This window comes from Lichenostomus cassidix, chromosome 3 (assembly GCF_008360975.1).
Source record: "Lichenostomus cassidix isolate B80296 chromosome 3, HeHo_3.0, whole genome shotgun sequence".
NCBI classification, from domain to species: domain Eukaryota; kingdom Metazoa; phylum Chordata; class Aves; order Passeriformes; family Meliphagidae; genus Lichenostomus; species Lichenostomus cassidix.
In genome coordinates, this window is record NC_139483.1 from 48,351,290 (window position 1) to 48,375,837 (window position 24,548).

Below are 24,548 nucleotides of genomic sequence, written 5' to 3' on the forward strand. Positions count from 1 at the left end.
TGAGCGGCGGGGCCGAGGCCGGCGCGGGGGCTGTCGGGAAGGAGCGGTTTGAACGGCGGCGCTGCCCGGGCAGGCCCGCGTCCCGCAGCGCCCCCGGAATGCGGGCAGCATGTGGGCACCGTGTGGGCAGCTCCCGGGCCTCACTCACCAACGTGCCGTACTCACAAGAAAACGGAGCTGCAGCGTCTGCGAAGCCAGAACACAGTGCGCACCAACAGAAGAAACGCACCACGGCCTGTTAGCTCACTGAATTCATGGCAAGGAGCTGAACTAAAATGCTTTGGGTCCTCGATGCAGCAAACTCGTAACTACTTCATTCGAGACCTACACAAATACACAACTGCCCCGTAACACCTGACCCCCCTGACTTCACTTCAAAACCTGGCTTCGGATTCTGCACGTGCTCTTCTATATTGTACTTGTTCTTTTACCTTAAGAAAGATTTCTGCTGTTTTCCTCAAGAAACCGGGAAAGCTTCAAGAAAGTTAGCAGTGCTAACCATGCTTCTACTAGGAGAAGAAATATGGATATCCTTTTCCTCTAGCTATGTCGTTAGTGTTTAGAGATCACCTTCATCATGTGTGCAGTCAGTGTTATTGCAATCAGTACTGTACTTGCTAGAGCAGTGCTGCTGGTTACTGTTACCCACGACTTGTCACGTGAATTGGCTCTCGAAGAGCAAACACAACGGGGCAGTACAGGTAAAACACACTGTAGTATACATCTGGTTCAGGGGACTAGAAAGGTTTAAGCTTGAGGAGAGGAACGGCAGAACTTTTTAATGGATATTTTGAAAACTGTATACAGCACCTCCCTTAAAAAAAAAAAAAAGTACTTCTCACCTACTCCAACATCTTACTAAAGAAGTGGAAGTGTCAACAAAATGGGATGGGAACAACACACACAACTCCACGGCAAAGCCAGGAGGAGGCAGGGTCTCACAACCAACAGCAAAACTGGGGCAATTTAGTTTCACTGCACCAGTACCAGTAACCAGCTGCACTGAACAAGAGGCGCAGTCAGTTGGGAACTCATACAGAAACGCTTCAAGTCAGCAGACACAACTCTAAACAGTACACAATGAACCTGCAGGATCTTCTGAACAAAAGCATCTTGTGACTGGCCAGCCTGAAGAAACAAGGAGAAGTGACAAAGGGCTCAAGGCATAATGCTGCAGCTGTTACCTCGACATGAACCAAAGCTCAGGAACAGCTCCTCCTTTTAAAGCACTAGCAATATGAATACTGGAAAGCTTTACTATTATGTAGCTGCCGACTGTTACAGTGATTATTCCTGGGAAGGAAGAGGATGTGAGATTTAATTCCAAACCAAGAAACTAAGTGCACACGGTAGTAAAGTACAGCTACTGGATTCCAGGTTGGTTGGTGGTTTGTTTTTGTTTTTGTTTTTTTTTACACCTAGTGAAATGTATGCTTGATTTTATCTGAACTGCAGGGATAACTTCAAACTTTGTGAATCCACTTCATCTCTGTGTGGCGTCCTTACAAAGTGCTTCATTGCTGAAGAGCAGTGAGTCAAAACGAATTACTGAATTCAAAAGGTAGTTAAACACTTTATACCAGCATAATGTCTACATTTTTTTCCCCTGCACCATCAATGATAGTACTTATCTTTTAACAAGAGAAATGCAAAATGCACTGAAGTTCCACTCACAGGTCATGCAATTAACTCAGCAGCACCACGCAAAAACCTCAAAACATGTTTTGTCTTATCACAGTGAAAATTCACTATTAACACTGAAAGACTAGTAAGTGCTGAAGCACTAGATTTTGATTTATGAAAAGTGATCTCCACTCCCACTTTGTTTCTTACAGATCTCTTATAGACTGCTTGAAGTCTTTAACAACATTTTCTCTGAATTTGAATTAATTTATTTAAAGAAATGTTAATGGCTGTCATCATGTGGTCTGTAATCAAATTACATTTCTGATTAACTGCAATGAAACTAGGGATTGCAAAAAAAAGATTTTTATGATCGAACCTACAGATAGGTTTGTAGGATCAAATTACCATTGATCAAAGTAGGATCAAAGTACCATTTGCCATTACCAAAGCAATCTCTACCAGATCTCCTTGGACATTCAGCTCAAGTACAAAATTTAAATCCACCTCATCTTGCAAGCGTTATCTTGCTTTATGACACACAGACCACAACAATCCATTTTCAACTTGAGCTAAGTGATACAAATTACCTGTTTTAAGGTCATGATAGCTCATATAATGAGCACATCTTGGTCCTCCTTGTTAGTTTCAAGCTGATGTTAAATTTTACTTCAATGGGACAGACTTTGACGCTGATGTCAAGCTCCTTTTCTTGCTTATTTTGATTTAATATATAAAAAGTCTGTGTGAGTTCTGCTGTAAAGTCCAAATACTCAGGTTTACATTTCAAACAACTATTAAAAGATGCACTGTACATGCAAAAGCAAGTCTTGAAACAATGGTATAACTGACCTAAGCTTTCTAAAACATAAAGCAGGAATGATCCTTTAATAACTAACTATTAATGGGAGTTAGTATTACTCCTATTTCCCTTTCTACACAGCTGCTTACAAACTAGTACCATCTAAAATACAGTTTCTTCAGCTACAGTTAGGATTACTGACACTACCATGTTTTCATGCCTTCTAGTGTTTAATTTGGATCAGGCAGATGGTTAACTTCCCCCTAAGAGTAGAGCAAATAAGAGGGCATTATATAGGTACATTATATAGGTATTTAATACAAACACCTCTATCAAAGCTTTTCCCTTTCTCTTTTTTTTCTTCTTTTAAAGACATTATGGCATTCCAAGGGGTGAATAACTACACTTTTAACTCCATATAACAAAGATTTAGTTTATCTACAGCATTTTGAGAAAGAAAAACAAAGTAATCTTTTTTATATTAGAATGTCCTTGTTTTGATAATTCAAGTATGTTACTGTCATCCTTAACATTCTAGAGGTGAATGAAGTGTGTACCTACCACTAAAACTAAGCTTGTGGGTTTGTTGTTTTTGTTAAAAAAAAAGTTCACTAACTTCTACACTTTTGCTACAAAAATTCTTTCAGCACAACTATTAGAAATCAGTGTTGAAGAAAGTAAGATTCATTTCTCACACTTCTGGTATATCTGAATTATCTTTACCAATTCAGGTTTCAACATATCTTGCTTTGTTTTTTCAGGGGTTTTTGTGGCATTTTGTTTCCCTTCTCTCCTCCCACCTGCTCTTGCCCTGCCCTCAGTTAAACGTTATGCTGTATATGCAATTGAAAGACTCACCAGATTACATACCCAGAGAGGCAAGCCCACACAGAGAAACTAAAGAGGCACTTCTAACGAACTAAAAGAAATTGCCAAAAAAGCAGCCAGATTGATACTGCCACAAATTTAACTGAAGTGTTCATCTTAGCTGATGACTACGCTATCAAAGCACTTGAAACTCACTGTAGTCTTTACATGTATACTTCTTAGGCTGCTAATGAAGAGTGACAATTTCACTGCTGAAGTAAAATTCTTGCTGCACTCTTGCAGGGTAGAATAAGAATCCAGGTTTATCACTGATACCACATAAATGTGACTCTCATAAACTAACATACAGTCAGCATTTTGCACAACTGTTTGTACTTGAACTGTGATGGGATAATTACCCTTAAATACAATTCTTATAAAAAGGCAACAGAGAAGCAGTAATCAGTTTGTAAAAAAATGCTGCTCCAAGATTTCAGGTGTGCAGAGCTGTAAGTTTACTTCAGAATAAAACACAGACATATGGGAGAATCAAAACTTTGAGAGTTGTACTTGACCATATATTTGGACAAAGCAGAATTACACTGCATATAACAAACAGTAAAATTTCTTAAAAGTTGTTACAAATATTTTACTTTCTACCTGTACGATCATTAACATAGTTTACTATATCATGATTTTTTCTAAAGGCTTAAAACAAAACAATCTCTAAACTACTTTCCAACAGTAAAATTTAAGTAAAATGCTTACATTCATTTGACAACAAAAAAACATATTAAAAATGTTGTGTGGGTGGTGCAAGAGCTGCTCTTTCAGCTACAACTTTCTTCCAGGTTATTCCTGTGGAAAGAAACAAAACAATCTTGTTGTAAACTGTTAATAACCAAACTTCAAAACCTTTTAAAGTGATCCCTACACACATCCAATTACTTGGTGTACTGCAAGATGAACTGTCTAATCTGCAAGGCACTGAACAATTTACCTTTTCCTCTTTGCGTCTGTCCTTTTCTTCGTTATTCTCAATTGTTTCTTCTTCATCTTCCACAATTCCATCCCCTTGATATTTGTCATGTGTCCACTTCGGACTGCTACCTGACTTTTTGAAGTTAAAACGCCCTCTGCCACGCTGGAAAGTACCACGGCCTCTTCCTCTTTTGGCCCAATAATCCACACCATCATCTCTGTCATCATGCTACAATAACACCAGACAAAGAGTAAGGTTAGCAACCTTTTAAATGTATCCTGTAATGTTAGTACTCTATACTGTGTAAAATGTGTAAAACAACTGTCAAAGTTCTCTTCAGATCATAATTACAAGGTATATTCTTACAAGGCATGATGCTGTAACTAAAACAATGAAACTGTTTAAGCGCCCTGATTTGCTGTGGGTCTACTAAAATGTTACTAACTAATAACTTGTCTGTAACTTACACTCAATCAGAATTAAGAATTACTAGTTTTGAGGGGAAAAAATTGTTTCTCTAAACGAAGAAGCTCTAGGAAAGTGCTAGGATTTTTTAAAATTATTTTTACTTCAGCACAGAGAGAGTTCTTTATACTTCATACAAAAAGATAACTGAAGGAAGTTTTCAGAAAACCTGCCTCACCTGCATGACACAGAGCAAATTAAGTTCTAAACTGTTTAAATCTGACATTAACAAGCAATACTTAAGTTTACTGTTTTGCTATAGCCTTAGATAGTTTGGTAAGTCATGACAATCATTCTACACACTGCATGAAATCTACAGACCATTATTTAATATTAAAAAAGTTTATATTTAGAACAGTGAGGTACACTTGCTTCCATATCTGGGTTTTTTTACTTGTGATTTGGAAAGAAATCTGAACTATTAAACACATATCACATCCATTTAATGCAGCTTAATTACAGAGAAGTAGTTGAAGGGTGGCTTATTTAATTTAAAATATTTTTAGAAATTCAAATTACTAGCTACAATTAATTGTTCTAGTATCATGAATAGATATTCATGAATAGGTATGAATTATCACATCTCTGTTTACAGATCAGAAAGGTTTAAATATGTGTAGAAAGACAGAGAACTCCTTACACAAATATCTAAATTGTGTCTGCATTATTTCTTAGTTACCTGTTAATGCATTTGTGACAAGCTATAATGCTATCAGAGAAGGTCTAATTTTGCTACTTATAATTTTTCAATGATACAACAATATCCTTCAAAGTTTGCATTATTAAGGAAATAACTGGAGCAGAGGCCACACATTCAGTGTACTACACTACTTAATAGTGGTTACATCAACAGTCCTCCTTTCATAATCCAGATGGGAAAAAGGCATCAAAATGATGGTGATTTTCCTATGACTATCACACTACTCAGCTAAGAGCAGAAAACTGCTCATTAGCAGAGTCTGCCTATGTACATCCACAATACTGTCAGCTTTTCCTGATCTTCCACTTTTGCAGACTTTCAGACCAATCTCAGACAAATCTCAAATGTCATACAGATATAAATCCAGGAAAACAGAGCACGTGTCTTTTTGGTTTAAAGTTTGGTTTTAATAAATTTTGTCTGAGCCTGCCTTCTTCCTTACTCCCTGATTAAAGTTTTGGAGATAAATTCCATGTCAGGCCTCAGTTACTGTCAGCCTGCTGCAGAAAGATGCAAGATAAGCAGAACCAACCACTACATCCACCCTGATACTCTCACAGTTACTGAAATCCCTGTCCATACATGCATGCTACTTCTACGCTTGTAGAAAGTTTGAAAAAACAAAAGCATGCATAAGACATCGAGTTCTCCACACCCACCAAGAAGTATTTCTTGCTTTTTGGGGTATATTCAGGATCCCATTCCTCTTCCTTCGGTCTCTTCTGAAAAGTAGTATTTGAGTTGCTGGGACCAGTATTTGTTCCAGCAAAGACTCCTCTGGCTCTTCCTCTGCCCCTAATTCGAAACTGATTAACCAAGATGTCATTTAATCCATTTACATAACACCACAGAGTTCAAGTTCTCTATTACTGAAAATACTCTTTTTGTGCTTTATTACAGAGTCTGCAAGTGTAAAACCATTTTCAAATTCACATACTACCTTAAGTAAAATATTCAAACATTCATTTTCAAATAACGATTCTATTAAACCTAATTGAAACACATTTGAGTTCTTGGCACAAGCTCACCCACAACCACTGAAAAGAAATTTCACTGCTAGTAAACCAGTGTGTTGGAACAAAAGGTCACAAGACGCTTCTGAAGCTGTTCATAGACAAAAAGCCAACAGAAAAACTAGACTGAAAACTGTCGGGGGAAAAGAAAGGTCATTTATGGAGTCAACTGTATCACTTATGAAAACATGATTCTAGAGTACATACTAACAGTGCAGTTTTCAAAGAAGTATATCCACTGTGTGTTACTAGAACATTTTTAACTGAGATTCAAAAATGTACCTTAGGCCAAATTACATTTCAAATGAGCCCACTCTTTACTAAGAAAAAAATCAGTAGTATGTACTGTGCAGAGTAGCAGTGCTTAAAGTGAAAGAGTATCTTAAATATTCTTCACAGTGACTTTCTGGGATTTTAAAAATGTTAGGCTAGAAAGTCTCACAGCAAAAAAACACCATTAAGTCAGAATACACTAAGTAGTAATGTGTACAGTTCTCTCAGGATGTAAATACTTAGCTTGTAGAAAACATTAAGTGAGTTTATATCCTTCATCCAAGGGGAGAAGAAAGGTTAGTTTGGGAAGATAGAACTGCTAAAAACTGCAGTTACTACAGAACACAGTTTCCAGAAATAGCGTAGTTAAAAATACAGAACTGCATCTTCAGAGTAACAGTACAAAAACATGACTGGAAACTAATTTAATTTGCTAAAAATAGGCGTATTTCATAAATATAAACAAAAAAATGTATATAATTAACTCAAAAGGTAACTATTATGCATACTTAGTTCCACAAAGCTCCAAAATTTCTAATGCAAAATTTATGATGGACAAATTTAAAATCACTCTGAAATCAAACAGACTGAAAAATAACCTGTAAAAGGCTCATAAGATTTATCCAATGCTCTGTGGGAAAAAAAACCAAATAAAAAATTGCTTGGAGAGTAATTAGCAAAGTGAGAGACTAACTGCACAAGGGAGGAAATACGACATGCTTTATTTCCCACAGCTTTACAAAATTAGGGCACAGCAAACAGCATCCGGGGGCGTGGGGCAGGGTGGAGACAAAATTATGACAGGATTAAAAAAATGAAAAAAATAAAGGTATCAGCATTTCCTGGCATTCGGTCCTGTGACCAGATTCCCTTTAAGAAAAATATCTACAGTTTTCCTCATCATTTTATTAATGCTTCCCCCTACCAGATTATCTTTAAAGTGAAGAACTACAGGACATAAAATCTATGATTGTGTTATCTCTGTGGGCCTGCTTATTACAAAGATCACCACAAAAAAGATTAGTATATTTTCTATATAAAAGTCACTTTAAACAGAGCTGCTACACACAGAATTCTTTCAAATATGGGTGCTAATGACACTGTCATTGAAAAATTCTACTTATCCTTATTTCCACATTCATATTTCAAAACTATTCATGAGGCTTATATATGAGAAGCCTAAAATTCAACAGAATGGCGTATCTATCAGTTAGTGAAAAAACAGTGCTGATTTCACATTAGTTTGCTGGACAGAGGAGATGTTACAATCTCCAAGGCTTCCTGTTAGGAGACGGATTCACAACCAAAGCATTTTATTTACTCCAAAAGCAAAGCAGTGCTCGCTGGAATTATAGCCACTATTGGCCTGCATTTACAAACATATTGCTATGCTACCTGGTCTGTATTTTTCAATACTATCCAATATTTATCCCTAAATAGAAGATCTGAGTCAGCAGGTTGGCATATTTAAATTCACCTGCTCAGACATGTTATTCCAAAAGCTTGTGTGTAACCACGTTTGCTGTCAGGGAACATTAACCTGTTACCACTGCATAGACAGAACTGGCAGTTCACTAATAATTAAATGAGCAGAAATCTATAAAATTCCCAATTCACATCTACCTCAATTGCTTGTAAAGTAGCATCTCTTTCACAATACATTCAATCTGGTTTTATAAAGCAGGAAGGCTTCAACCAATTACAAGTTTTCTCCCACTAAATCTCTTTGAGAGAAGGAGTTTTAAGCTATCTTTTGTTTAACTTCTGTTTCGTTTGTGCCATTAGTTTACACAGCTAGAAATCAGCTAGAAATTGTGCTGATAGTCATATTTGATGCCTATACCATCCAGGGATTTATATAATTATGCCACATAGTTCCTTGCATAACTATATAAAAAATAAGAAGAAAGGAGGAAATGATGCACTTTTAGTGTTAAAAATTTAGAACTTTGAATTTTCCTCTTCTTTCATCTACAGTTTTTTAGATGGAAGATTCAAGTCTCAAGTGTTGACATGTGCCACATGCAATTCAGACACTCTCATGTGTAAGTCAAAATGTATTTTATGCACTACTACAAAAAAATTCAGTGTACGTTTATACTAAACAACGCATTTTAGCATTATTTGGTCTTAATTACAGGCTACATTAAGGAATTATTGTTGAAGTATGAAATTACTCCAATTGTGTAAAACAGTTTTTCCCCACCTACTGTGTGTTTCCCCACCTACTGTGTGTTTCATGGTTTGGAAATTTGTTTTGCCATGTTGTTGGGGGGTAGGTGTGCGGTGTCTATTTGTGGGTTGGGGATTTTTTTTTCGTTTGGGTTGTATGGTGTTTTTAAGCGCTCCTTATCTTTTTCGAGGCCTCTTTTATTGATTCCTAGTTTTTCCTAATGCTTCTACATTTCCCAGTTATACACCAATAATTACATTAACATGAAATCTGAAAGTTTAAGATTTTTCTCATGAGTACAGTGGTCAATGTCACTTTCCAAATCACAATGACTAAACATATTCCAGTGGTAAATCAATGAGCTTTCATGCTCAGTGACTTGTCCAAGCCAAAGAAACACAAAAATAACAAGTATACAATCTCCTCAATACAGCTGTTTCAAGGCTGACATATATTTTAATTATTTGCCATTGTCTATTTAACAAGTTGCAGGCATTACCCACAAACCAGGGTAAAACCAAACCCAAAGTGAGAGGGAAAAACAGAAGCAGCGGGGAGCTAAGAGGTAACAGGACCCAAGATTTAAAACTTACAGAAAACTAAATTTTCAGATCCTGTTAGGAAACAGCATTATTACAGAAGAGCAAGGAATAATCAAGAAATCCTTTTCCCCAGCCTTATGCTATCAACTCTAATGGAATGCTAATGCACATTTATGTATCATTTAACTACCATTGGAGAGTCCTGGGAAAAAAAAGAAAGAGACTCAGTATTTAAGGTTCGGTACTTCACATAACTCACGAGTAAGTCTGGCCTAACATGAATCACTGCAACACTCCCTCATTCTCTTTGTCACACTATTACCATTGGTGAAGTGTTCATCATTTGGGGCAGGAATAAGAGAAAAACTTACAAAGGTGCCTCTTGGCCTGTTGACTCCTGCAAAACCAGAGTATTCTTTCTGTTCATGATGGGTTTTGAACTCTTCATCTCTTTCTTTCTTGCAATCCTTTTCTTCTCGAGAACTGGATGAGGAAGAAGATGGGGAGGAAGATGGGGAGGACCGAGCACGGTCTTGATCTCTTTTTTGTTTACTGAAAAATAAAAAAATATACTATGTGCTATTTTAAACGTACTAGATAGTCTGTAACATGCTTATACTAAACCGGGTCTCTCTATATTTTATGAAAATCTAACCCCCTTCTGGTTATAAAGTCACATGTTACGTATTTGAGATATTAAGGCAAAGTATATTTCCACTTTCCAGCCTCCTCTCACACACTTAAGTGCACTAAATGCATATTATTGCTAGTGAGTTGGAAAGCAGCAGTCTGCAAACTGTAAAATATACATTTTCTACACGTCAGGAAGGCATTCTGTTACTTTTAAGATCTGCCTTTCTTCTGAGGCAGGAAAACAGAAGTTAAAGGGAAAAAACCCTCAAGATAAACTTTAACAGTAACTTGACACAGTTCAGTTTGCACACTGTTGAGAGGTATGGTATGGGCTTCCCTACACAGATGGTTGTAGGGAAATTAGCCAGTGGAAGAAAATGTGGATACCAAAGCTCAAAGTAAATGGTAAACAGGAAGCATAAGTAAAAATTCATTTTATAGACAGTACAAAGCAGGGAAAAAATTCCTACAGCAAAACTTTTAGTAACCCCATAGTGGTATTAATTTCACCCAATTTACAAGATTTTAACATTCTATTCAAAGAAAGGTCATACCTGAAGTAACTCTTACCACTTCTACACAGTATCCACTGAGATATGCTAACATTTTTTTCTTAAAACAGCCCACTGGCTTTAGTTAAAAATTACAAAATTCCCCTTCTCACCCATGTTAAAACCTAAGTATCAGTAAAATTCTCATACTCTGGGTGTTATGAGTTGAAAAAGTGCGGAATCAAGCATAACGAACCAAAGTTCTTACACAAACTGTTTATAGAAATGTACTGCATTGAAGTCCAACCTCCTGATGTAGCCTGGATAATAGGACAGATTAATTTGTCATTTTTTTTTTCAGTGTTAGCTTGCTATTCCAAAGTTTTTGTCCTCATCCACCATAAGCCGTGTAAAAGACAGATAATACATATTTGCTGTAAAACAAATAATTTTAATTGTTTAAAATTAAATGTTCCATTATACATTGAAAATTGAAAGCAATTAAGCTTACAATTACAAAAGGCTAATTAGAAGCTAAAATCCTCTATAGGGACTTCAAATATTTACCTGTCATCTTTGTAAGATTTGTAATCCTTGTAATCTTTTGGAGTTTTCTCCTGCTTTCTTGACCCACTGGATTCCCTGGAACCCTTTGAGTCTCCTCGCTCTTTACTTCGTTCTTTTCTACGTCGGTCAATGTCATGCCGAAGATCAGCAGAATCACACCTTAATTTTTTATCTCCCTGTAAACAAATATATATTTTGGAACAAAATCTTGAATCTTGAAATAAAAAACATACAGAAGAGAATCTCAATGAAAAGGCAAGTTGTGCATCAATTAAAAAAAAAAAAAGGTAGAATTTACCGATTTTTCAACAAACTTCAGCATACAAATTGACTTTGCATGCAATGGCTACATCTAAAAAAAGAACAGCTAAGAATTTCAGTTTCAAACAAGCATTCTCATCAAACCAACTGGTGTCTAGTTTTTGATAACACAGACCATAATACATGGCTTGGGGAGATAATTAGGTATTCATTTTTTCTGGTGTATAGCTTTTTAAACAGAGCACAAGCACCTTTGCAGTTTAACCACACTATTCACTGACCATCTCGGTACTTCCCTCTGCCCCAAAACCAATTCTTTGTCCTTGGGCAGCTTAGTGGCCAAGAAATATGCAAGAAGAAAGGAAGCATGGGAGAAGACTTGACCTTATATAGCATGTTATTAATACAGCAAAATCATGCTACATAAACCAGCTTCTTGGTAACATGTTTTACTCAAGAGGAAAAAAAAATTCTAAAAGCAAGTACTCAAGATACAATAAATACAAATTATTTTTTATATACTTTATACATATATAAAACACTGCGATGAAATTGAGACTCAAAGCGAGAAAGTAAGTTTAGAAGCACAGATAGGACATTTACTTAGAACCTACTTTTTGACTTTCTTCTTTAAAGACTCTCTCTTCACCTGCTAAACGGGTATGCTTCCTCAGGGTACTTGGAGAGATGTCAATCCTCCTAAATGTAAAATAAAAGCAATGTCTTGCCACACATATACATGACTGTTAACAGCCTCAGACATTTCATTTCAACAGAAAACTGACAAACAAGGCATTTTTGCAGCAGAACAAACTTTTTGCATTATTAAACCTCACCATCAGAATACAGAAGCAGACTAAAAATTAAAAACCAAGGTTTTGTTCTGTGTAAAGTATGCTAGAAACACAAATACAGAAAATAGGCAGACTGATGTTTCACATTTTCAGTACAGCTTGGAAGACAGAAAAAATGTTTAACGATTTATTTCAAAAGGATCAGTATATGTAGCCAGCTGAAAGCCCACCCCTCCAAGAAATCATCAGCACTATGATAGTTTGCTGTAAAGTCAAAAATACTTAACAGTTAAGAAAACTTGTGCAGTTGGATACTGTATCCTCACATGCAACACAAATATAGTACACTGCATCATAAAACTAGAGCACATGATCAGACACTACATCTGCATGCCTACCTTCTTACCTTTTAGGTTCTCAGATTTTTCAAAAAATTGCTGTAAATTAACACACACAAAAACTAAAGTAGTATGAGATGGAACATTTCACACTGAAGAAGAAAGATGCATGTACAGGGCTTCTTTTCATCTTCAAGACATATGCCCCTCAATATTTGAGCACTGCATGTGAGAAAAGTAAATATATCCCAAATGAGATACAGAGGTAGAGAAGACATCTGTCACAAAACCACAGATGAAGCCAGACTTGACTCAGATGAGTTCTCTTTTACAGAAGGTTTTTTTTTTATTTTGCAATTACACAAATTACCTCATACAGATTAGAAAAAGTATTTTGGGCTCTCAAAAGAAATATTAGAAGACATTATTTGAAACAGAAATCATCTGCATTTGCAGGTAACATATACCTATGTATTTCTGGGCTCTTTTGTCGGGTGCAGTGTTCTTCAGTAGCTTTTTGATACGCAGTGAACCTCTCATTTAGGGTCATTCCAGCTGACTTGAAGTATTGCTCTGTTGGTTACAATAGAAAAAACACTGTTTGATTAGTTTAATTCAAGTGACATGTATTTTACTCCTGACAGAAAGGCAAATAGCAGGCAAAACCACAGTATTTTCAATAAATTTATCAGGACAAGCAAATGTGGCATTTTCCCTATTTTTACACACTCTGTAACCCAAACAAAGTAACAGCGCACAGCATCACTGCAAGTCTACTATGCCATGACTGTATTACAACTAATTCAAGCATAATTTATTGATTGGACTTGCTCATTTTCAATGACGTTTTCCCCTAATGATAGAGAAAGAGCAATTTCTGAAACCGTTATTTTATACTTTGTGACATGAGAAAGTGAAATTACTTCTGAGTGGTGTATACTTGCAGTAAGTGTATTTTACAATTCATCTCATCCTTAAGAATTAGTGAAAACATTTAAGTAATGTACACTTCAATAATTACATGAATGACCCAACAAGTCTTTTTTTAAAGGAATACAACTTCTTGATTGGAAGTTGTGATGATAAACAATACAATTAACACACCTATGCATAAATAAACTCACTTAAGCATCTGGCATCTTGGCATACTTGACTGCTTCTCTCACAAATTTTCTCCTTCCCTCAGGGACAGTTAAATTAGCCACAGCAAAACTCAGTTTTTAAACCAGCTCAACAAATGTGTTTAAATGTAATATAGAAATACATAAAGTAATGAGCTATGAAATGTTACATATGAAGCAAGCTATCTGCTTAACAGGTCAACATACATCTGTATCAACTTACCGCCCGGCATCCAGCATTTGTCTCATAACCAACCATTAAAACTTGAAACGGCCACTACAAGGGTAGTGCCTCAATCATAATTCCATCAAACACAGGAATTTGAGCTAGCAACTCTGTTTTTATGCCATTTTTGCCAGGAAGACAGAAGGTTCAACTTTGCCTGTTTGGCATCTGTATCTTTCAACAGCTATTTTACTTTTGTAACATGGATTTTGCCATTTCAAAACACATTCCAGGACCTAGTTACAATGAAAAAGAAAACATCACTGGGCATTTTCAGCTCTACATTAATCAAGAGCTGTTCAGACTGGTCGCATCACACCAATAATGAACATAACTTCAGTTTGTCAAAAAAGTTACAAAAATTCCGATCACAGACCACAGTAAATCTGAAACCTAAAGAGATGTTCTGCTTTCAAAAACAACTGTAACTGTACATAATCTTGTAACTTGACTGGACAGGCTGTTAAATTTACCAGATATTCAACATACAAAAATTTACAGAAAATGTCTATTCTATGATCACCATGTGAGAGTTCCAGAAGTATTATTTTCACCTACAGTTACATATGTACTATATAAACAAAAACTTAAGAAGCTCTCACTGGATTGAGTCTTACATTTCTTTGCATATCAATAAATAGGTATGTTCACAACAAATCAATATATACTGAACAGGTATCCCAATATTTTTTTAATCTAACACATTATCATAATCCCTTATTGTTGACTATTACTTCATAAGTAATTCAATATGAAGGAAATAATTTGGCCTTAGTAATCTGAATAACGGAAAAAAAAAGATATTTTAATCTGAACTTTAGCATCTAGTTGTAGCACACAAATCTCAGCAATTTTAGACACTAACACATCTTAAAAACAGTGCTTACAGATAGATGCATTGAAACTAGTACCCAATTAAGCATTTCCACATTCCCCCTTTAGTACGATGATATGGCGAAATTAGTTTCACCAGTTTTGTATTATCTTAGTCACATTTAACACAACAGTCCAGTGAAATAAAGCAAATGCTACAAAAAACCAGCATTTCAAGAACACACCAGACATCCCCAGGGGATTTAAGGATTTATCTATTTTCCCATCAAAAAACTTCAGAGGATCTACTTTGATGGTCTACATTTGGGTTTCAGTGGTTTTGGGGAGGACTTTTGTTGGGCTTGGTTTGGTAAGCATTTTTCTTGGTGTTTATAAAAAACAGCCACTACTGTTACATTGGAAAATAATTAGTGTATAACTCATTTAATGGAAGCTTATTTAGCCACTGCCAAGTTTCTATAAGGGAAATGCCTGAAAATATTGTCATATAGGAATAAAATGAATTATCACCATGAACTTTACTACCATTTAAAATACAATTTTTCTTAGATCTTACGGACAAAAAAAAAACCCTTCTAAAAAGAATCTGGAAATGACCTCTAGGGTGTTCCAAAAGGAATGCCATTGTATTTATAGTCAGAAGACATCTGTCAACCCACACTGCAATGTTTAATATAAAATAGTATGCTAGTCATTAAAATAAAATCAGAAAAATTGACCTGTGTAGTCTGTTTCAACTACACTGCAGAAATTTAAACTTCCTATGCTACCTACCTAATTTATGCAGAAACATAGAACAACTGCTGTTATACTCTACACTGCTTGTGCTTTTTTGTCCTAGTTTCTGCGGTTATTATTTCTCTAATTATTTTCATGCATACCTCAAGAGGAAGAAATTGGCTAAAATCAACATTAGATGAGGCCTGAAATTTTCCTGTACTAGAAACAGCCAATAGGCTTAAATGAAGTTGTCAGACGAGTCTGGTACAATAAACTAAATACATACCTTTGACATGGTGAACCAAGGACACAATATGCTGAATAAATGACTCTGATGTGCTTTTGCTGGCCTGTGGCAACTTAATGTGGTCAAAGATGGATCGGAACTCTTGCTCCTTCTTGACGGAATGGACAAGCGTGCTAGCAAGCAGCCTGTCTTTAGTCAAGGAAGCAGGTCTAAAAAGCATCAACAACGAAAGAGACACACAAAAAGAAACCAATAGTTTAAATAAATACGAGCGACACTGCAGGCAGATGGAGAACCACAATGTAAAGTTGAGTAATTTACCTATTGGAATCATCAAGAGGTACTGGTGCCATTTTGAGTTTAACTTCAGGACGATGGGAGTCACTGGCTATCATTTTGATCCTAAGTGGGCTCTCCTCTCTGAAGGTGGATTTTTCTCTCGCATCCAGATTCTTGTGTAGAGGAGGACTGTAATCAAAGAGTTCTTTGAGCTTTTCAGACTTTACCTGCTCAGGTGACTGAGTTTCTTTCTTCATCATTAGTCTCTCAGAACTCTTGTCTTCTTCCTTGTGCTTATCTTTTGTTGCACTAGGCCTTTCCACTACATAGCCAGTCTCTTTAGGCTTATAACTTTTCTCATCTCTAAATCCATCGCTCTCTCTATTGCCCTTGATTGATATTTTAGATTTGTATTTGGTTCCTTCCTCCTCAGCATTCCGGTGAGATGCAGTAGGAAAATTTTTACCCTGATCTGCCAGGACAGACTTTCTGAACTGTCTGTAATCCTCTGTCTCCTCTGTGTCCTCCCCTTCAGAGTCATTAAACTTTTCTTTCCCAGTCTCTTTATCAATGAAAAAATCTAAAGTTTCCTGTTCCTCCCATTCCCTTTCTCCCTCTGTCCTCCCTTTTTCTGATCCTCTCTCCTTCTGGGCCTCCTTCTCCCTGGTATTACCCCTATCAAGCAGGTATACTCTAGACTCTTCATCTGTGTACCTGTGGATAGCAAAGAAGAGACTGGTAACTCTGGATTGCATTCATTCCAGTTCACTTGCATTCCTCTTTCGTGCCAATCCCACACCAAGAAGATGAAAATACATTCCTCCAAGCAATTAACTTCAGCATGCAGTGCTTGGACAACATTAACACTGTAGCCACTGTCATTTATGCACTACTGGAGGCATCTGAAGAATAGAATGCTTTCCTGTAGAATGCCAAGAAATTTGCTTGCTTGTTTTCCAAATCAGTACCCAGTTTCACATTCTCTTACACTAGTAATTTTTTTCATCAAATTCACATGAAGTTTGAAAATTCAGACCACAATTCATTTTTGCACTTTTACTGTTGAAAAAGTTGAAGTAGTACCACGGAAAAAATTAATTATTTTCAAGATCTTACACAAAGGCTTAATGTATTCACTACATTGTGTACAAAAGCAGGAAACCTTTAGAAGGCAGCTCTCCTAAACACAGAAACACACCAATTAATTATTTGAGCCACTGCCTTATCTGTATGCTATGCTCACACAGGTTCAAATATGGTCACCAACTCCAACACATCCAATCAAAGACAAGTTGTATTTTTGATCCCCTAAGCACTAATTTTTTTTACATAATAAATCACTGACTGGACAAATTAACTTAAAAGCCTACAGTCAAGCCTATATAGCATAGTCAACTTTTCTCTCTAACTCATTTTGTGAGAAGCACACTGAAGCACCAGTCACATTAGAAAGGAACAGCCTAATGTCAGTAAGATTTTTACAACTTTCAAAAACTAGTACTGTATCAAACATTTTAAGAACAAATTGAAGAATTTTAAGATTATTGGAAAATATACACTGAGCTTCCTTCACATCAACAGTTATACTCCAAGAATACCAAGACCGACCCTCTTTGGTAAATAATGCAATTTAAGATACCAAAGCTGTCATATTGCACCACAAAATTAGCAATCGATGCTGTTTATGTCAACATAAAAAAATTACTGCATAACATCGGCATTTTTATACTTCCAGAATATCTGCATCTCAAACTACATGAAATATTAAATTTTGAAATACCTGAACAGAGTTCACTATCAAGCCAGCAAGTCTGATGGACTATTCCAATTAAGATTTTTCTTAGCAGTAAAAAACTGATTACGGAAAAAAAAAAAAAAAAAGAGGAAAAGCACAAAACAATTCTTCCTCAAGGATACATGTCCCTGTCTCTACCAGCCAACAGTCAAGACCTTGAAACATCCTAACAGGAAAAAGCATATGTATCTCTTAAGCTCAATTCCAAGCAGACTAGTACTACTAGTGTTCCATAACGCATTTTCCAAGGTACAGTGATGATCTTGATGGAACTCTTAAACAGATAGCATTTTTCAGAGGCAACATTACACTTTTAATTTGGTTCTTACCTTTTCATAAACTTTCCACCTTTTGCAGTTTCCTGTTCGCCACCCTCAGGATAAAATGACCGCACTCGAGCCTCCTCACGGGGGGCACTCTGTGATGGGATTGTCTTTGCAGGGCTTCTCCTCGAAGGAATATGGTGCAATGGGCTATTCTGAGAAGGACTATAGCGGCTAGAACCATTTCCAAGAGAACCAGAGCCAGATCTCTCAGGGCTATGCTGAATGGAATGGGAATGTTGAGGTGTGTCCTTTGCTGAGTGGGCTGTGCTAAGCAGAGGGGCATCAGAGCAAGATGAACTCTGACTAGGTGGGGTGGCAATAGAAGGACTATGGGGTGACCTTGGACTATTATCATACGCTGAAAGGCCAGGCCAAATGTCGCCAGAAGCTGCTGATGATTTGTTAAAATCGTCAAGAGACTCTGATGGGTCATGTTCAAATGTATCTTTCTGTTCATCTTGTGATTTATTTTTCAATGGACTATCTTGCAAAGGAGCCCCTTCAGTTTTCTTTGCCTGCTTTTCCAGAGACGCACGTCTTTTGGAAGAGACAGGTGATTTGCTGTATGGGGATGAAGAACGAGATGAAGAGGACCTCGGGGACCTGGAAGATCTGTAAGATCGACGAGACCTGCTCCGGGATCTCTGGGAAGACACAGACCTTCGTTTTGGACTTCTGGAACGTGAACGGCCACGCCTAGGGCTTCTGGAGTGTCTTCGGTTCCAGACAGGCCTATAACCTCCACGATGGTATCTACCACCTCCTCCTTGATAATACCCTCTACCTCTTCCTCTGTAACCATAGGGACGTCTCATTCCTCTATTATTTCTGTAATCTCTGCGATAATCTCTAGAATAAACACGATCTCTGCTGCGAGATCGTGAATACGTCCTTGACCGAGACCTAGAACTAAAATTAAAAAGCAAACATTAACATTTAACAACTGAAAAGTAAAAATAAAGTAAAATTAAAATAAAAATAAGTGAAGTGCCATGACATTAAATGCTAGATTTCTCAAATGCAATCAGAATGGTAAAGGATGTAGATTCACTATCTTAAAAGTAACTTCTACACTCTCTCTTTATTTGTTATTTCTGTAATATATTAATTATAATAAACATGTCCATACTGTTAAGGACTGTGAAACTTGGCAACACTTGACTAAGACACCACCAGCCTCAGTGGCCTTCCCTGCCATCTGATTAAAGATTATCACCACTCTGGAGCACGGCATTCAGTTTGTCAGCCACCACAGTTCACAGCCTGGAAGAGGGAGTGACATGACCCCCAGTTTAATATGCCAGCCCATGGACAGCAGCAGCTGAGGCAGTAAACATTCAACTGACCCACTTCATTTATGGCAGATGGTAATGTCCACTAGTAAGTAAGGTGAGGAGAAGGCTGGAGGCAACTGAGAAGATACAGCAAAGCTTATCTACTGAAGCCTTTTGTTACTTCAGATATGAAAAGCTTAATGAGAAATACAGAGCAAATTGCAGGGAAAGAGACTGGATGAAGAAAACGTCATGTAAAGGGGAAGAGAAGAATCAAAAGGGCCAAAAACCATGAAGAACCATTAGCATTCTCAAGTTAACCTGAGATACAGGAAAAGGGAAAAAATATTAAACAAATAGAATTACATTCAAAGCATAGATTACCTACTGCCTAAAATGAAATAAAATCCCAGGCTCACTTCTGCCACAGCATCATGCAAGTGAAGAACATTTTCCAAACAAAATCTAATATACGATATCACCTTTTCATGCAGTAAGACCTCAACTTACCTGTACCTCTTTTTTCTTGAATGTGATCTGGATCTTGACCTAGAGCTGGACTGAGATCTGGACTTTGATCTTGAAGAATGTGATCTAGAATTAGATCGACCCATTTTTGCCAGTAGCTTTACTCCTTCCCAAAAGGAAAAGCAATGACAGGAGGGAAAAAAATGAAAGCAACTATTTAGAGTCCATGTAAGCAACATATATGAACAGAATTTGCATATACTAAAATGACAGTATTAGAAAGTGGTATAGCATTTGCTAAACAAAAGAGCTTTGAAGACAACGTAAGTACATTTATTAGTAAATTAAAACTCAACCACATTTTAAAGAATTTAACATTGCTGCAGTGCACACACTTTCTCTGAAAAGATAAGGCATAACAGTAAAAGGTTTTTGCAGATTCAACTGCACACGGATCCTGTAGGAAAGAGGAAGCAGCAGAAAGTGAAACATTTCTGCAAGTTAAGGCAAGTATAACCCTGGACATATTAACATATTGTAACAAATTATTATTGTGTAGTTTGTAGTTCCCCTGCATTTCCAATGCACTGCTCCTTCTCTGGGAGGGGCTCACAATCCTCTACAAAGTACCTTTCACATGAACAAAGAAAAAGCCCTGAAGTATTTGGTCCAGCAGCAGTTAATTTGACCCACAGGTATTATTTCTCTTAACCACATGTATTAAAGCTAATCACTCTGATCCGAATTTCCACTGGTCAAGATGGCCATCCTGCATCTTTTTAGGTTAACTTCGCTTTTTAATCTACATGCAAAATGGTTGGCCAACTAAGACATTTTAACAATGAGTTAAATAATATGGCTTTGCAACAAGATTCAACATGCTTCAGCACAAATTAAGCTATGAAAACTACAACTGATTATAAATCAATGAGATCTAAAAGAAAGTAATTTGTAATAAACTATCATTTCTTCTTATGTACAGTCATAACATACTTAGAATTAGTGCTAACCATAAAAAAAATACACACCTTTTCCTTTTCTTTTCGGATCAGTGGCTAAAAATCCCCAATTTAATTAATTAAAACTTTGACCCATTACCATTTTCTTTTGAAACTGCCCAGCTTTAAAAAAAAAAAAAAAAAAAAGTGTCACATTAGACAACCTGAATACAAACTGTGAACAAGTAACTACACATTTTCAGGCCTTTGAATGCTCAAAGACCACTGTTTAATAATACTTAAAACAGAAATGGAAAAAACAAAACATTTACCTTTTTATTGCAAACAGGCTTTAAAGCCTAAAATTACTGTACCTAAAATGCAAGCTCAACACAATAAGCACTTTCTGTCACAAGGTACTTTATACAATCTTTCTTGTTACCTGGGTGGTATTTCAATTATGTAAAGACAAAAACAGTATTAGTTTAATTTAACAAAGTTACAGAAACTTTAGATACATCTAGAGAACCCAAGGGATAAAAGCAAAACAACTTTTCCCCTATCAACTGGTTCCTCCTGTCCCACACGACTTTCTCCACATGAGTTTGCACGGCCTCAGAAATATAACCTCATCTGAAACTAACCTAGCAAAAATTGAACCTAAACTAGCCTTCCAGGTAACTCAGAAAAAGCTATTTACCTTGGTGAAGAAGAGTGTGTTGAATGCTCTTTTTTATTGGCTCCTTCCACTAAAAAGCAAATTTGCAGAACCTATACTCAGAAGATACTTTCCAATTTATTGAGTTCAATTAAACTTACAGAAAACGGCTTGTAATCTTTTAGGATCAATACTCACAAGCAACATAAATTTAGACCTTTCAAACTGCTTAAGACATCCCAATTTTCCAAGAATGACAGAAAACAAAACCTCGTAGGTTTTCTTCTGTTACAAGTGATTATCAAACCAAACATCAGATGCACAGTTATATTATAACTCAACTTCAGCTTTAAATTATTTGCATTCTATGTATGACAAATGCATTTGACCTTTACAAGACGTAGTTTTATATACTGTAGCGTCTTATTGCAAACATAAATTTTTTGAAAGCAAAGGAAGATTTAAATTTTGATACCTGAGTTCAATTAGAATACTTAAGAAAGAATTAAGCTAAACTTACCTCAAACTGTTAGATGGTGTCAATGAAGCAATTATTTCAAAATTCTCTATTTGTGCTTTCAGCAATAGTGATCCCTATAGAACAAAAAGTGAGACTGTCAAAGACATGGACATCTGCTAAAGGGCAGCACCCTTTTACTTAATCAAACATTAATCTTTTTATCATGAAACGACAACACATAAGAAATAGCAAATTTCCTCTTGAACTCAGTGAAGCTGCGTACTAAGACTGGAGCAGCTCAAGAACCAGCCACTGCCAAGTGGCAAATCCTACTCCCTTTCCACATGTGACCACTCCTCCTTCAGCCCAGGGAACAGGCCTGTGTAACACATTATCCTCACCTTCACCACAGCCCTGACAGCCTTCAGGTCCTCCAGTGACCAACACTTGATACCTAGAAACCACTTTCACATAACTAGGTTATCAAAGTGGCTAAACAAAGGGCCAAACTGAGCTGGATTATGGAGTAAATAACAGCATGCAGCCACAAAGAGGGAGGCAAAAAGCACAGTGGCAAACTGTTAGACCAGTTTGAGCTCTAGCACACAGCTCTGCACTTCACTAGAGCTATCTTATTGGAAAAAAAACAAGTGGGATGAGAACTTAGGCCAACAGTGAAAGCCTTATCTTTAGGTTTCTCTTGCAAGAATTACAGAAAGGTTATTCTAGTATCACTTCTATAGTATGTATAAAATGCATACATATGATTTCACCTGAAGAGCCAACATCTTCACAAACTAGCTCTTTTACAGTTATGCAGAAATGAGGCATAATTAATACCAAAAGCAGTATCAAATGTATGAATTTTTCACTGGCCTCAGTTCTTAATTACCTTCAAGCCTTAAGACTAAATATGCTTGTAGTCTGACTCAACATGAAGCACACTTTTCAATTCCACTCAAGCAACAAAACAGGAGTTTTATCCCAGTTCACTACAGACAGCCTGGATCTCCAGAAATTCTGCAGCTCAACAATTCAATTAATTAAACCCAAAGGCATAAGACATTGACTGCTCCTAAAGGACACTTTCACACTTGTTCATAGTTGTTTTCTTCATCTAAAAGAAGAAATGTAGCATTTGTGTTCATAAACACTGCTTTCAAAAGTCCACTTACCATTCACTAGTAGTGACCAAGATATTTCCAATTTCTACAAAATATATGCCTTATTAAGATTAAGTTTTTACTTCTCATCATCAGCAAGCATGAGTCTCTGAAGGAGCACAGTAGTGTATCGGACCATTTCAGATTTTGTCTAGACAAAAGGCGAGATGGTATTAGCCAGCAAAGGGTAACGAAGGCATTCAGAAGTCTAATACAGAAAAAGCAACACAAACTTCAAGTTCAGGCTGAGATTTTAAATGAATACTTAATCTATATTTCTGACTTAAACTGGTGTAAGTTGAAATCCACATCCTAATTTAGACAAGTCTTTAGATCCTGGGGATACAGAACAAGATAGTTACCTCACTTTTAAAACATCCAGGCAAAAGACAAGATCTTAAATTACCAAAACTCAGTCTCTGGTAGTGAGTTCTGCAGTTTCAGAAATCTCTTCTAGCAACTGGCAAAAGTGAGAAGTAGTCACACCTTGTTTTTAAATGATACATTGGCTGTATCACATCCAACCCTGGCAGCTAAAACGTATTTGCTACCTTCCCCCCATTTCATTTAAGAGTATGGATCTAATGTTTTTTTTTAAAAAAAAGAACTTTGAACAGAAAATCTTAACTACTGAATAAAAAACATTTAACTATTTGCAGCTTTTGTTTCCATTTCATTGTAACAAGTAAAACCTTGACACACAAGACTCACTTATCCAAACAATGCTCACACTTAATTAAAGTTAAAAATGCTACACAGCTGGGGTTTTTTTTGGTCTGTGTAAATATGCAAGAATCTAAAATTTTATTAACCTTTATTAAAGCTCATTTAGAAAAGAACTGTGGTAGTAATAGGAATATGTAGGAAAACAGCCCATCTTTAACAGTAAGCTCCTACATGCAGCACACTTTCCCAGAAAAAGTACACATTCCTCAGAGCATCACAGTTACAACATCCTGGTTCACAGCACCAAAGGAAATCACCCACAGCCTCTTCCTGCTCACAGTCAGTCTGCAGTGGCTGCACCAGGTCAAGTAAGGGCACAAGGGCTGAAAGGTAATGAAAAGGAGGTCCTAAGCACCATTTGTTGCTCTCTCACAAGAGACCCACACTTGGCCAGACGTGTGCAACAACAGTGTGACACAAGGTGTCATCACTGACACCCAGCATTTTTAAGAGAGGACCACGACAGCTAGGAACATGGTCTATGCCTGGAACACCAGGGCTTTAATCCACACACTTCTTTTCCACTCAAGCTTCTTTTTCACTCGCTTTCCACCCTAAATAATTGAAAGAAGATGCCTGGCTTTCAACCATTTTGCTGCCATGTTAAAAAAATATGGATTTTTACAAAGAAAGCTGCTGCAGCTCCACAGAATAAGGTAGCTCTGTTAGTTTAAAGAAACAGTCCCATCTTTCCTATCCTGTGTTTTCTCACATTCCTGATTATCTCCCTTATGCCAGGCTAAGTATTTCTGCATCCACATACTGGATCACTTTCAATTCATTTTTTTTAATATGGTTCATTACACAACCCACAAACACTTGGACCAACACAGGAAAATTGAAATAGCA

The 24,548-nt window shown here is 36.7% G+C and overlaps 1 protein-coding gene and 1 long non-coding RNA gene across 6 annotated transcripts; one reads left to right on the top strand and one right to left on the bottom strand.

Annotated features, from left to right (window-relative positions):
• On the top strand, positions 1 to 23,565 carry LOC146439650 (uncharacterized). 2 transcript variants are annotated; one of them, XR_014850868.1, is made up of 4 exons: positions 1 to 1,352; positions 1,456 to 1,561; positions 8,643 to 8,710; positions 18,540 to 23,565. It is a non-coding gene; the product is annotated as an uncharacterized LOC146439650 (long non-coding RNA). The 2 variants fall into 2 exon arrangements; XR_014850867.1 differs by lacking the exon at positions 18,540 to 23,565 and adding an exon at positions 9,325 to 11,284.
• On the bottom strand, positions 3,724 to 19,914 carry BCLAF1 (BCL2 associated transcription factor 1). Of its 4 annotated transcripts, none has more exons than XM_085055644.1 (11): positions 19,797 to 19,914; positions 18,016 to 18,921; positions 15,934 to 16,080; positions 15,652 to 15,821; positions 12,932 to 13,037; positions 11,947 to 12,031; positions 11,072 to 11,247; positions 9,752 to 9,932; positions 6,039 to 6,185; positions 4,233 to 4,442; positions 3,724 to 4,090 (listed from the first exon to the last, which is right to left on the bottom strand). In XM_085055644.1, the coding sequence occupies exons 1-11, from the start codon at positions 19,898 to 19,900 to the stop codon at positions 4,085 to 4,087; spliced, it is 2,238 nt and encodes a 745-aa protein (XP_084911770.1). In that variant the 5' UTR covers positions 19,901 to 19,914; the 3' UTR covers positions 3,724 to 4,084. The 4 variants fall into 4 exon arrangements, with proteins under 4 accessions (XP_084911770.1, XP_084911767.1, XP_084911768.1 ...); XM_085055641.1 differs by having other exon boundaries at positions 15,934 to 16,605; XM_085055642.1 differs by lacking the exon at positions 6,039 to 6,185 and having other exon boundaries at positions 15,934 to 16,605.
• Positions 23,566 to 24,548: the final 983 nt, after the last annotated feature.

Excerpts from the sequence above, each read along its gene's own strand:
- BCLAF1 (XM_085055641.1), bottom strand. The coding sequence starts at position 19,900 with ATGGGTCGATCTAATTCTAGATCACATTCTTCAAGATCAAAGTCCAGA. Across the intron at positions 16,606-18,015 it reads GGTGGAAAGTTTATGAAAAG|GTACACAGATGAAGAGTCTA; the intron begins GTAAGAACCAAA and ends TGCTATCCACAG. Across the intron at positions 9,933-11,071 it reads AAATCTTACAAAGATGACAG|TAAACAAAAAAGAGATCAAG; the intron begins GTAAATATTTGA and ends TTTATTTTTCAG.